This window comes from Ictalurus punctatus, chromosome 25 (assembly GCF_001660625.3).
Source record: "Ictalurus punctatus breed USDA103 chromosome 25, Coco_2.0, whole genome shotgun sequence".
In the NCBI taxonomy this organism is placed as follows: Eukaryota; Metazoa; Chordata; class Actinopteri; order Siluriformes; family Ictaluridae; genus Ictalurus; species Ictalurus punctatus.
The window spans coordinates 16,543,289-16,557,506 of record NC_030440.2 but is presented as its reverse complement, the minus strand read 5'-3'; the positions used below and the strand labels follow the sequence as shown (position 1 = coordinate 16,557,506).

The 14,218-nt window shown below is 40.5% G+C and overlaps 1 protein-coding gene across 1 annotated transcript; it reads left to right on the top strand.

Moving 5' to 3' along the window:
• The first annotated feature begins 757 nt into the window (after positions 1-757).
• On the top strand, positions 758-10,516 carry zpax1 (zona pellucida protein AX 1). Its single transcript, XM_017456203.2, has 21 exons — positions 758-1,082; positions 1,155-1,204; positions 1,290-1,385; positions 1,483-1,607; positions 1,769-1,909; positions 4,002-4,085; positions 4,382-4,546; positions 4,636-4,732; positions 4,812-5,032; positions 5,536-5,686; positions 5,760-5,968; positions 6,230-6,347; positions 6,435-6,634; positions 6,720-6,828; positions 8,174-8,343; positions 8,420-8,523; positions 8,626-8,756; positions 9,634-9,820; positions 9,903-10,044; positions 10,233-10,332; positions 10,417-10,516. Exons 1-21 carry the CDS (start codon positions 1,057-1,059, stop codon positions 10,482-10,484), a joined length of 2,694 nt encoding a protein of 897 aa, XP_017311692.1. The 5' UTR covers positions 758-1,056; the 3' UTR covers positions 10,485-10,516.
• Positions 10,517-14,218: the final 3,702 nt, after the last annotated feature.

Below are 14,218 nucleotides of genomic sequence, written 5' to 3'. Positions count from 1 at the left end.
GAACTGGTGTCACACCCAATACGGTCTGTGGTGTGACAACAACCATCACAACATATAGCTTAAAACAGCCCCCAGAAGGTGCCAATACTTATATACCTATATTAAAAAAAAAAGAGTCCATACGGTGCATGTCCTTCTTTCTTGTACCTTTACATAATTTAAAAATATGAATATAAAAAGAATATGAACCCTCGTAGCTCCATGGTCCCCAGTCTGACCCTGAGTTTGGGATCCTGTCCGTGTGGAGTTCTTCACATCTTCTCCTCATGTCCATGTGGGGTTCCTCAGGGTTCTCCAGTTTCTTCCCACTGTATGAAAACATGACAGTATAAGTAGCTATGCTAAATTAGCCCAATGTGAATGTGTGTGCACGGTGGTCTGCGATGGACTGCTGTTCCTGCCGCACATCCAGTATTCCCTGAGAAGAGAAGATCCTGATCCACCGTGACCCTGAGCAGGATAAAACGCTTACTGAAGATGAAGTAAACCAGTTATCTCACACAGGTAAAGTAATCTCAGATGAATCGTGTGCAATTAAAAGTTTATATCTCTGATTACTGCTTTATTTCTGTAAAATATCCACTCCATAATAAAGGCGTCTGAATTTAAAAGGAGAGCGGAGTAGTTATTATGATTTGTGTTAAAGAATTTAGGACTCTACCTTTGTCACATCTTGGTCTGAAATGGTCTACACCCACCCCTCCCTCGGGCCTGAAGTAACCAATCCTGACGAGCATCAGTGTCATTAAGATCACCTGTGTAGGAGTGGCTCTACTTTACCGGAGAGGATCTCCTGAACACCAGAGCCGTTATTAAGTGTGAGCTCTCGAGCTGGGTGTGACTTCTTTTCTTAGATTTTGTTGGGGTTTTCATTCATTCTGCTCACCCAAGATAATTTACAGAGCCATTACGCATCACTAACATCAGGACTTATGATATTCAGAAGGTGGTTAAGGGATCTGTGTCAGTGACCTGTAGGTGTTTTCCTCAACATAGCTCACCTTTAAACTTGTTTAAGGTGCAGGATTGACAAAACACACATGCCTTCCTTTCATTATGATGGCACCTTCCTATGAATTTTGGTAAGTTCTCTGAAGTAAGATTAATTAAGGAAAGGCAGGGTTACTAATTAAACTCCTTCTTTTCCCCATTAGTGCCTTCTGGCTTTTGGTGGTTGGTGTTGTAAGTGAGGCTTCCAGTCAACGTAAGTTGTGTGTTTTATTTATATATGACTTAACCTTGATTAGTACATTTTTGATAAGTGGATACAATTTTCTGGTGCTTTGTAGGACCTGGCTTGACTTTGGACTGTGTTGGAAATGTTATGAAGCTTACCTTGGATAGTGCTCTGACTTTTGGACGTCAGCTTGAAGTTGAAGCTATCAGTAAGTATTCTTAAAACTGAGCTCAGGCCTTGAACATATTTTTTTTTTTGTATATGACTGTGATTACATGAGAATATTCTCCCTTTTAACTATTCAGATGGTTCACAAATTGTGCCTCTAACACCAGCCCTGGCGATTCAGTGTGGCTACAGCATCGAGTCTGATCCCTGGGGGAATACGAGACTCTACACATCACTGCTAAGCTGCTTTGTTCATAACCATGTACTGATGTTTAGACAGTCAATTATTTATTTATTTATTTATTTATTTATTTATTTATTTATTTATTTTATACAACCTGCAGTAATATTATGGAAATGTGAACATAATTTATGAATGCCAAAGTGGTGAAATAACTGTGTCTTGTTTCTTTGTGGTCTCAGGGTGATGCTGTGTTTGATATTGGACTACGCCTGCAGTTGTATGGCAACCGAATGTCTGATGACGTAATTGAGGTGGAAAAGACTTGTGAATACAATCAATGGGCTTCACGTGAGATTCTCTGTGAACGGAATTTCATGGAGGTAATTTCCCCACAGCAGCATATTCACTAGACTGTAAACGTCTGCTTCTTGGAAAAACCTAACACGCTTGCGTTTTGTGTGTGTGTGTGAAGAAAAATCTAGGGATCAGGTGAAGAAAGAAATGCATGGAGCCAGCCCCTGACCAATGTTATATAAACTACATTTCCCTGAAATTGATTTAAAGATCTGAAAGATTCCCAGATAGCAAGGTGACATGGATTCGATGTTGAAATTCCAATCAGAATAATCATTTTGGTTGAGGTTGAAGATTCAGTGCTAAATAATATTGAATCACTGTTCATAATTAACATTGGTGGGGCTTAAATTTAAGCTTTGAAGTCACTTTGTTATCCAGTTTATCGTAATCTGTGCATAAGTTGTATCTTAATTTAAATTGAACACATATTGACTTTTATATTTCATTGTTGAAATAACGTTATTTCATGGTGCAAACCTGAGAAAATCAGTGTGAATCAAATGTAAGTGTTGATTCAGTGTTGGTCAGCTACCTGGGTTGTGATATAAAAGATGATCAAACCAAGTTGTTCACTATAAATCTCATCGATGGAGCCATTTGTAGAGTTGATATAAATCATTAAGTATCTGAGAATTACTGCAAATCTGTCTTCTTATTTTAACAAAGACCAAATTGTATATTACTGACTTTCTCTTAAACTATTTCAGAGATTGAGTTATATAAGAAGAGAAAAATCTACCAATTTTCCATTGACCGATCCTCAGCAATATGTATGTGTGATGCATTTTAAAAAAAGTCCTTCCACATGGAGTCAATATAGTGGGATATTTTAGTAGGACTGCAGTAAATAAACTCCATGTCCTGCCTTGTCTACGCTGTAGCTGCACCTCTGATTATGACATGCTTGGTGATGATCAACGAGGGCTGTTAACTGGGGGTCTCGTTTAGCAAAGTGTACATGGAACAAGTGCTAAATTTATACACATGAAGTGAAAAGGAAAATTGACATTTGTCCCATGTGCATATGCACAGCTGTATGCAAATGTTGATGAATCCCACACCAGTGCTAATGTAATGTACGACAGCCTGAGCAATAAGAGTGCGTGTAAGATGTGTGCTGTTATTTGTCTTGTAGCTGGTGGGGAAATGGCAGACCTGTCTCCTGGGCCTCTTTTTTAAAATGTGCCTGTGGCAAAAAATTCTAGATTAGAGATCACTTAAAACTGCACTGGCCAAGCAAAATCGACTGATGAGCGACTCGTTGTTCTCAGCAATCAATTTCTAGGTTTGCCTTTTTATACTATTTATTTATTTATTTATTTATTTTATTTTATTTTTTCATCTGTGTTGCCTGTCTACACCGTGTAAGCACCGAAATCGGTAACTTCTGTCAATTATGTTATGACTGACAGTAGGTGGGATGGAAGTTCCTCAATCAGTTTACCCACAATTACACTTGTCTGCCACTAGGGGCTCTTGTGCATGCATGGTCAGGAGCTGCATAGAAGAACTTGACATCACTTTCTCTGCATAGAAACGTGCACATGAACAGTTGATGAATGAGACCCAAGGACTAGTGAAAGCGAGTCAAGACTGAGTCCTAAGCAGGTTGAGTCCAAATGAAAGCGTGAAGATCGAAATCAAATCCATCAGCTCCTTTCAAAGCCAAGCTTTTACTTCAGTATGCAACTGCGACAATGTAATCAAGCCAAACGATTGCTTATTCATTGCTAATATATCTTGCCCTGCCATTTGTAAACAAGAGTTTAGCAGCCGATGTCAACACCTGTTCTTGAATAATTAGCTGAAAGTCAATGTTACGCTAGTTCTTCAAACAATTTGCCTTAATCGGTGCATCGTGTCAATGATTAGGCTTTTTTCTTTCCTCTAGAAGTAATCACTTCTTGGCAAACACTTACCATATTTATATTTATCAAGACCAATGTACAAGTCTGAGACAAATCCAAGACCATACAGAAAATTCCTTGAGTCTGGACTCGAGTCCATGAATGTATATAGAAGACTGCTTCATTTATTAAGCCCTTACCTGCTGCTTACCCTCGTCTTTCTATAGAGTATTTATTTTGGTGTCGTAATCCAGATCTATTTTTCAAGGTCTCTGTTCACCGAGGACACCATGATATCAAGCAGCCAAATAGAGTGGCTGCAGGAATCGCTGGACTCTCTGCTGATCAACAGGTAGGGAGAAGACGGGTGCTATTATTTTTTTATTATTTATTTTTGTTTGTTTTAATTGAAGTTTGTGTAATGAAGCATATTCCCGTGTCTCTGCTGGAGTTCTCTCTGCTTTACTGTTTGCTCTGACATTCTCAATGTCCTTACCTTGAAGTCATGTTCTACTGGTCAAGAGCTGTTTCTGCAGCTTTGCACAAACATCACTTTGCCAAAGAAGTATACAAAACTTCTCTTAATGCTTCCTGTATGACCTGAATTCACACAATACTGTTTAAATCTCTCAATTCTCCTCTCTTCAGGCCTCCACCACTCTGAGCAATATTTGGCGGATGGTCCTGTACACGCCTAAAGAAAAGCCGATGACGTTGGAGGAGGTTCAGAACGCAGGTTATGGCGTATCGGTGACTCCCACGCGTCTGGTTCTGCGCAGCCCCTATAACACTCCTGAAACTTGTATTGAGGATGTAAGTGAGCGAGTACAGGTATGTAAAGTCTCTGTGCTAGTGGGAATACTGACTTTTTCTCTGGTGGGTTTTCTCTCCCCTTCAACCAGGTGAATGGGGTGGAAATGGAGGTCTTTAAAGTGAGCACCTATTTTAAGCAGGCTTGGTCCGTAACGATTATCGACACCGTTGTCGGCTGTCCAACTGGTACGTAGTTATAGATGGGTTGAGACTTTTGCGTGAGAAATATATTGTTCCTGTAATCTCATATATAATCATGTTACAGGTGGACTTCACTTTACCAAGGAAGTCATCACATGGTACATGCCCCAATACATCACTCCTCTGATGACTGATCCTCGGTATCAAATCCTCGAAATGCACATGGGTATTGACGGAAAGAGGATCAATCATGCAATGATGGAAGCTAGGGGCTATACCTTGATTATAAAGGAACTCCAAATTATTATTTCCTTGCCTGTCGGTGGACCAGATGGCTATTATAAGGTTAGTCCGTACTCCTCAGGTTGCTATGGATTGATTTTCTTAAATCTGAAATCTCAACTCTGAAATGGATGGCCATTTTCAGTTCTAAAATCTGATTGGCTGAGCCATGTTCTTCGCTATTGCCAAATCCGCCGCATTCACGTTAATTGAACTCTATATTAATTAGACAGGATTACACTCTAGGTTATGCTTAATCTTTAAACTTTGGTTGCTAAGCAACATGACTGGTGGTGTTAACAGACTACATTGTGTGGTAGAAGAATTGTTTATTGCAAGAATTGATGATAGATTGAAATATTGACTATATCCAGCGTTCAAGAAAGATCATAGCGTTGTTGCCGTTTTACTTACTGACTCGCACTGGAGACTCCTTTCATGAATGTGCAATAAACCTCACCCATATCAATAATTGCACTTAAAATCCTTCTTATAGTGATGAAATCAATGTAACACCTGCCTTCTGATGGGTTTTTGCTTTTATTTGATAACGTCTCCCTTTGCAGAGCGTTGTGTTGGATAATGAGTACCACGTCACTTACAGTATCGAACCCATGCTTGAAATGCTGTGGCTAGAGAAGTCCGAGATCACCAGATACAAAGTCCATTATCCCATCGTCACGCCACCAGAGCCTCGGCCGCCCCGCGTCACGAACAGTGAGTGACCCGTTATCGAAAACCGTCACGGACATGACTGGACAGTTCAAATGAATTTCTTTCTTGTCTACAGATACTGTCGCAGACTCGGAGGTGTTTAATATAACGCTGGGTTTCTTCCTCCCCGACGTGGAGCTGCTGAACGTCACCTTCTCAACTGGAGTGATGAGTGTGGATGAGGCCAATGCAGTTGGATTTAACGTGCAGGAACACTTATTTAATAACGGCTCCAAGGCTTTCAGCATCGAGGTCCCCTTCTCCGATCCTGCTGTCCTGAGAACCGTAAGTGTCGCTGCTCAGACATACAGATCCGAGCTTGCTGATTTGCACCAGGTTCTGGGATCCAGTCAAGGTGTGGAAAAGATGTATTTTGTTTTCATTTAACATGATCTAAATCGATGTAGGTTGTTGAACATGGTCTTTAATATCCATCCGTTTTGATGGAGGTTTGTAATTCAAATACCGTGTGGTCAGTTGACCTTACACTTGTTTTTGTTTAAACATGACCGCTCGATTCTGACTGGGTGCTACTGTTTATTACAGAACGTCAACCCGATGAACATCATCTATCGTCTCTCCCTGACCTTTGGTTTGTTAGTCCTTCCTGAATACACTCCATTTTCTCACGCTGCTTTAGTGGAAGCTACTCGTGAGGACCACAGTAAGTACGGCTGTCTGAGGCATCAGTGGCCGGGTCGATGGATATGTGTGCATTTTAAGCTGACTTCTGATTTGTATTTCTGCACAGCGATGAATACTATGAACGGATTCTGCGACGAGAAGAACTTCTACATCACAATTGGACACCGGGGCCAAGACATAAACTTTCACGTAACGGTCGGCAAGCGTGAGCTCTCGGCTGACCTCTATACGGAGTACGGTGTTAAGAAAAACAGCTGTCATATGAATATGACCGTGCCTTTCCTGGCGCAAGATGTCGTTTTTGAGGTACAGCCTGCATTTACTTCGTCTCTCATGCTGTAACTTGTGATCTCTGAACATTAAGTGACTTCTCTCCCTCTCTCTCTTACAGAGGGCCAATCAGTCATCACTGAGGGCTCGTGTTGATGTACTAATATCATACGACAACTGGCAATTTCAAAACTTCTCCTTGGCTTGCTCCTTTCCCTTGGTCATGACTGGTATTTATATATTTTTCTACTGCTTCCTACTTCAAGTTATGATTGGTTGAAATACTCCAAAAGCAATCTAATGGCATGTGAATGATTAATCGTCATCTTTCATGACTTAAGGGCATTTTTTTTTAATTTATTTTTTTTTGGGACCAGTGTATTTCAGGCCACGTACAAATTCATCCCTTTTGAAATGGGCGTTTTGTAAAACGGATGGAAAAAGTAGTACGATGTGGTAAAGGGCCAAGTTTGCTGGTGTGTCGCAATGTTTAACAGATCTATAGACCGAGTCTAGCCAGAGATTGATCTAATTTTATGTGAAATAGTGTGTTAAAGTGTGTAACCTATTGACAATATAAAAAGTGGCTATTGGTGGGTGCAGGAGCGACTTACCAGTTGTATTGCCAATATCGCTGGGTGCCAATTTGACTTATTGATCTCTTTTTATAAGAGGACTAAAGAGATGTACCAGTTAGATCGGACCACGTTTCTCCTGCTCAATCTGGGGGTACAGAAAGAAGTGTGAAAACGCCCTGAAGTTGAAGTTTAAGAATCCAGTTTAAGATTTTTTTGTTTTTTTATTTTTTTCCCTCCTCCAAGATTACTTCTCCTACTATACAAGATCCCAATAAAATCTTGACCGACTTGTGTAACGGACTAGGCGATAACTTGTGTTCTCTCGATCAGATTATGAAATGAAGATTCTTTTACGAAAGATCTGCGCTGAAAGGAAATGAAGTTCTGCTTACATGGTTAATCAGCACAATCCGGAAATCGGCTCGTCAAGAGTAATGAATATTCTTGTTGCCTCAAGATGACTCGGTACTTTAGTCTGATTCGGTTATGTCTCAGCCTTTGCCGGTAACCTATTTGAAGCTGTTTTGCATGAAACCATGCAGTCCTCTTATTGAGTTGGCTTTAGACGAGCGTTGTAGTAGCTCGCAATCTGAGACTTGAATAAAAAAATAATAAATCCCTAACGATGCCTCAATTTGGTCATCAGCTGTGTTTGGACACAGTGGCGCTAGACTAAACCGCCTTTGAGCACGTCACTTTACGTGTTAAGACCACCGATCTCAATTCATGACCATTCTTCTACGACGTGTGATTTCTGCCTCCGAAAGCAAAACCAGGCCGGAAGTCTTGGTGTCTATCCGTTCTCAAGATGGATATATTTACAGATGAATAAAATCGGTAGTAATGAAGCGGAGCAGCAATTGGCAGTTTTGAAGGTTTTAAGTGTGGTGTTAGTAACTGGTCAGAACAGCTGGATTTTTCAGCAGAGTGAGGTTTAGGACGCACGATCAGGCCTGCTTTCAGAATCTCACCTCGACTCGTGTGGAATCCTCTTCAGAATGTTTCGCGAACGGGTCCATAACCGCGCTCGTCGTCAAGGTGGAAGCAGCAACCCAGATGATCCCAAGCCAGTTAACGCTGAGGGATCCTTCGTGTAAACCCACCTTCAGCAACAACCGCCTTGCCTACTTCTCCTTTAACGCAAGCAGCTGTCGAACCACCAGAAAGGTATGTAGTCACTTCATGTCTCCTTTACTGTTGGTAGAAATGTTCACCATTTTATCCTCCTGCATCCGTCTTCCAGTTCCACGATGGTATCATGACCTATCGGAACGAAGTCTCGATGGGCAACAGGACAGATGTTGCCCAGCCGTTGCAAAACACCACAAACGATGTTCCAGAATATGGGTACTGTGCAGCACTTGGGTTTATTCTGAGCCCCCCCCCCTTCCTTTTTTTTTTTTTCTCCATCAAGTCATGCACATTAACTTGTTTCATTATCAATATCAGTGTGATGGTCGTCTGCAACTACAAGCTAACCGAAACACTGGCTCTGATGTTCTCCACTGTGCCGCAAGCAAGAGGACTTCATGCCGCTCCTGGTTTAGGAGAACTGCATGTCAGGATGAGGCTTGCTAGAGGTAGGCTTCTGTATACGCTTGATGTTTTCACATTTTACTCCTTTGAGCCGTATGGTGCTAAACAATATTTCAGTGCTTCACTATATTGCTCCTACTAGAGGTTGACCGATTAGAGTTGAGCAATACCTGTTGATGACCGGTTAATCAACTGATTAGTTTTTTTTATTAATACTGAATGAGAACACTCCAAAAAAAAAAAAAATGCTGAATTTTATTACATAAACAGTACTGACTGTACCATGAAAATATACTGTTTTTTTTTTTTAAAGGAAATATATTAACTATAAATATGTACATCCAAACTAAACCAAAAAGTTATGCTTCAAATAAGACGTCCAAAATGAATCAAACACTTCAAATAACACAACCAAATTAGTCAGCGATGGTCTTTTTCACCTCTAGAGGCCGCTCTCGTACTGTGTAACGACTACAGCGGACGCTTCTCAGCTGCTCACACAACCCAGAAAAACTACCGGTGTGGACTATTTCCAGTAACTCATTAGTTCCAGCAATCAGTTATCGGTGCTGATTAATCGGCAAAACCGATCAATCGTTCAACTCCATGAATTAGAGGTTCTCATTTGCATGGAAGTCAAAATGGTGGCCTTGATCCTTGTGTAATAGTCGGTGTACAATCATGCAACCAACCGGGCAAAACTTCCATTTATTTGCAATGCACCACCTGCATGAGCTAAAACACCTACGGGGTTGGGGTTTTTATTTTTTATTTATTTATTTATTTTTTTTTAAATAAATTCTTCCTGTCTCAGTTGAAAGTCGATCATGTACGATCAGCATCAACCAAACGAACACGTGCAAATCTGTCCAAGATCCCGATGCGGTGTCGAGTAAACTGGTCTGCCTTCTCTCTTTCCAGACGCCTCTTACGATGCCTTCTACGTGGACGAGGACTACCCGGTGGTACAGTATCTAAAGCACCCTCTATACTTTGAGGTAGAGCTGATGCAGTCCGTTGACCCGCGAATAGAGCTGGTCCTGGAGAACTGCTGGGCTTCGACTAATCACGGCGGCTCCGTGTTGAGCTGGGATCTCATCATGAACGGGTAATCTCTCACACATGAAGGAAATGATCTCGCGTCTCGATCACAACACGTATTTAACTTTGATCCTATGCTTTACAATTAGCTGTGCGAATCCGGCCGACCGTTACCAGATCGTGTTCTATCCGGTCGTGCCCGACGCCCGGGTTCGGTACCCGAGCCACGTGAGGCGCTTCAAAATCGAGATGTTTACTTTCGTCAAAGACGACGTGCCTCTTCATGAACAGGTGACTTATTTGCGCATCGTTGGTTAATTATTACCCTTCCTTGTACCCCGTGCTCCCTGGGATCGGCTCCAGGTTTCCCAGTGACCCTGAAAAGGATAAAGTGGTATAGAAGATGGATGGATGTTTAATTATTAGCCTGTACAAAGCACCATTTGAGGTTAACCGTCTTGTTTTCTCCCGCCTTTCAGATCAGTGTCCAATGTGAAACTGTGCTGTGTGACGTCCACCAGACTGACGGGCTCTGTAATGCGTATTGTCCGTTGTCTAAGACTGAAAATATAAAAAGAGGTGTGTGTGTGTGCTGAACTTCTCCCATGTCATAACTCTCTCGAGTACCGTACGTCACTGACTCGACTCTCATCTGTCCAACAGGACGCAGAAACATGGGACGGCACAGGATGTGGATCTCGTCTGGGAAAATTTCCCTCTCCGACTTGTAGTTCAGATGTGAATAAAGCTTGGACTTTTTAAAGCGGTGTCTCTCGAGCTTGTTCTTTATTCAGGAGGCCTTTTGATTCCTTCAAACGTGTCACATCCAGATGAACCGTCACTAAACCATGCAGTCATGTCTGCTCACACCTGCAGGTTTTGAATAACAATTCATTGGCACCTTTTTCTTTTTTTTTTTTCTCTTCTTCCTCTTAAACCGAATCCTCAATGGACATTCCTCTAGGATTTATTGCAATCTGAAGTCACTTGGAACAGTTTTGAAGTACTATTTCCAAACACGCAGTCTGGTAGATTTACAGGTCGGTTATGACCTCTACACGTGTAGGTGGACATCTTTTTAATTCACGCCTTTCTGTCTTATCGGATTTGTCTAGGCTTAAAGGTGGAGAAGGTCTTCCACAGATTTAAAGCGTGGAAGTAAGATAAAATGGTGAAACCTTCTTTAAAATTGTTTTTGCATAAACTTAAAAACTAAATCCATCTCTTTTCAAAGAGTCTAAATTGAGCTTGGTTTACATGAATGTGAGCGAGTTGGAGTGTGAAAAGACTTTCTCGCTGACCTGTTGACTGAACCGATGTATGAGATGTGTAATGCCAGTGGCCGTGATGAACATCTTTTTAAAAAGAGAAACATTTAAGGGCGTTGATGAAATAAACTTGTTCTGCGAGCTCATTGGAGGACCAATGGATGGATAAATTTTTCATAGCTAGGGGGAAAAAAAAAAAAAAAAAAAGCTATTTCAGGATATTTATTTATTTATTTAAAAAAATTCAAATTGCTTGGTCTCTTAACTAAATGGAGTACATTTCAGTGCTGGAAAAGATTAGCCACATCTTATGGAAAGACCAGACTGTAAGCAGATTGAGTATAAAATTGTGACGCGATTTGCAACCGGCTAGTCTGAAATCATACCGGCTCACGTCTATTCATATGTAAATGTTGTGTCTAAACAGATATTCTTTACATTCTCGGTTAACATTTGAAATGCAGACTATTCTACAGAGTGCTGAAGCACAGTACAAGATCTTGCAACCTATTTTGTAACCTATAAAGAATTTATACTCTACATTTACGCTCTAGAGCCTCCAAGAGGTCCGGCCTTAATACAAAAAGTACCAAAATACTCCAATTCTACACTATTTTTTTATCCAATTGAAATGCAGACTAGATTAGAGAGTACTAAAGCACAGGCCAAGATTTTGCTAACTCTGTTTCAATCTGTAGATATCTTTTATAGTGTGTTCATGTTCTAGAGGTCCATCAACCTCCTAGATGTCTGCCCTCAATCCGATGCGATGTCTTTCAGCTAATCCCTCTGTCTGAGGACGACTACCGGAGGTGCGAAGGCCGTGTCTGTGGAGGCCGCCAGCCACACCGGTAATGGCTCGTCATTATGTGCTCCAATCGGTTGTGTCAGAGGACTCGGCGTCCGCTGTTTGATGTTTGAAGGGTCGTTTTGTTGAACCGTTGAAGCAGAACTGATTGCTGCAGATGTGATCAAAGTTAAAAGAGAAAAAAAAAAAAGTTTTAAAATAAATAAAACTGCAGGCCAGAGATGAATAGTGAGATGAAATTTATCGACAGGACCAAACATTTGCCTAAAGTTCTTAATCCAGTGCTTCTCAAAGTGGAGTCTGGCGGTCCATTAAGTATTTCCTTTTTCCTTTCTTTCTTTACTTTATTGGAGTGCTTGGAATCACCACTCATATTAGGAATCATTAAAAATGATTAGACATTTTGATCGGTCGGTTGGAATTGAATGGATTTTATTCTAAACTTGGACAACTCCGAAGCGAGTCGAATTATAAATTGGAGGGAATTTCAGGAATAAAATAGCTCGGGTATATAGCTGAAATATTACCGTACGCCTTTAAGCAACGGACCCGACAGACGCTGGATTGCGCTCTGAGGGCGTCTGTGAGCTTTATTTTACAGTTAATAGGGTCAAAATGTTTGAGAACCTCAGCAGGTCCAGACCTACATTCCTCACTCTTGGGGTGGGGGGAGGGGGGGAGAACAGTTCCTCAATGCTTCTTTAGATGGTTATGGTTAGCTTGCTTTAACTCGAATCCCTTTCCGATCTAAGAACACTTACTTTTTCTAGTACGAGCATTTCCTAATTGCTTCTCTGCTGTTCCTGAACGATTGCTAGTCATCATATCCATGCTTTAATTCGAATACATTTAATAACATTAAACCCGGGATTTCAAGGGGTTGCCACTTAACAGCAATATGACTTAACTATATTAACAAAAATATATGGCTGAATCTGATTAAGTATCCTTAAATGGTCAAAATGTAAATACTACTAGTACTTGTGTAATAGTTTTAAAAGTAAAAAAAAAAAAAAAAAACCTCATCAGGTGTGTCTGGGTAGTGATGAACCATCGAGACGATCACTGTTGTGTATTGAAGGGTTTCTTTTGTTGTTGTTGTCGTTTTTTTTTGTTTGTTTGTTTTACGAGCACCGAACCTGAGAAGGATGGATTGCAGGCGAGGTATGAGAAGATGCTAAACAGCTTGTACAAATATAATCATTAAAAATCTACACGTTCAGGACCGATCAGTGCTTTTAGAATGCATATTTTACCTGGAAATGTCGATTACGTAGATTAGGTGTCCCATGCCAGCGACAAGGAAAGGTACCGTTTAGTACCCTCTTTCTCAATTATGCAGATGCAGTTTGAGTTAATGGTGACCTTCTAAGTAAAAATGAAGTCACCTTTAGGATCCTCGGTGAGTACAGGGGCGGAATTAACACTAGGCAAAAGTTTCATTTTGGGCCCTCAGAAGCTATGAACCACCTAATAGACAAATTATAGCCTACATTTATACAATTATATATTTTTAATTATTGATATGAAATAGGGCCCCATTCCTGTATTTTGCCTAGGGACCCTGAATCACTAAATCCACCCCTGAGTGAGTATACTGTACTGTAGTAGTAGTAGTAATAATAATAATAATACACGGTACTAAACTGTATCTTTTCCTATCCCTGGGGTGGTACCCTCGAGCATACACATTTTTATTATCTTTTACTTTAAAAGCTAATTACGGTCCAGTGATGTACTTTAAGTCATTTTTAAAGTTGGTGTGCCTTCTGATTTATCTCTGTACAACACGAGGCAAACAGATATCCAGGACTTTACATCCTTAATCAGATAGATCCCGCTCGTCGCTTCTTTGGAAATCCTCTATAAAGCCCATCTCGCTGGCTTTAAAACACCATGTCGTTCTTAAAAACAACAACAAAAAAACAACAACAACCCCACAACCTTCAATTAACGGTAACTCTGAAGAATTTGCCGGTAGATGTCAATCCATTATCTCGTACTTGAACTCTCTGCAGTCTCTACACCCCGATCGAACCTTTAAAAAAAAATGTTTTTAATTAAAATGAGTGTACGAAATGTGGTGGTGGGGGTTGAGGGGAGGTTTGGAGGGAGATAATGGGATTGTTATATTAGGAATAGCAGCTTGCTGTAGCACCGTGTTTTTTTTCCACCAAGTTTGTTCATTTGTACACTCGTGGAAGATGTAATTGCATTGGAATGGTTTAAAAAAGTTGTTTTTTTTGTTTTTTTTTAAAAATGTTAACACTTTCCATTTTTATAATGAACCATGTTATGGTATAATGCATTAATATTAAACCTGATTCCATAAAACAGATTATTTTATTGTTTGATCTGTTTTGCTTTTTTTTCTATGTCTATATACGTA

Coding starts and splice junctions, on each gene's coding strand:
- zpax1 (XM_017456203.2), top strand. CDS start 1,057: ATGATGGCACCTTCCTATGAATTTTG. Junction 4,733..4,811: donor CGTTGTCGGCTGTCCAACTG/GTACGTAGTTAT, acceptor ATCATGTTACAG/GTGGACTTCACTTTACCAAG. Junction 8,524..8,625: donor AACGATGTTCCAGAATATGG/GTACTGTGCAGC, acceptor TATCAATATCAG/TGTGATGGTCGTCTGCAACT.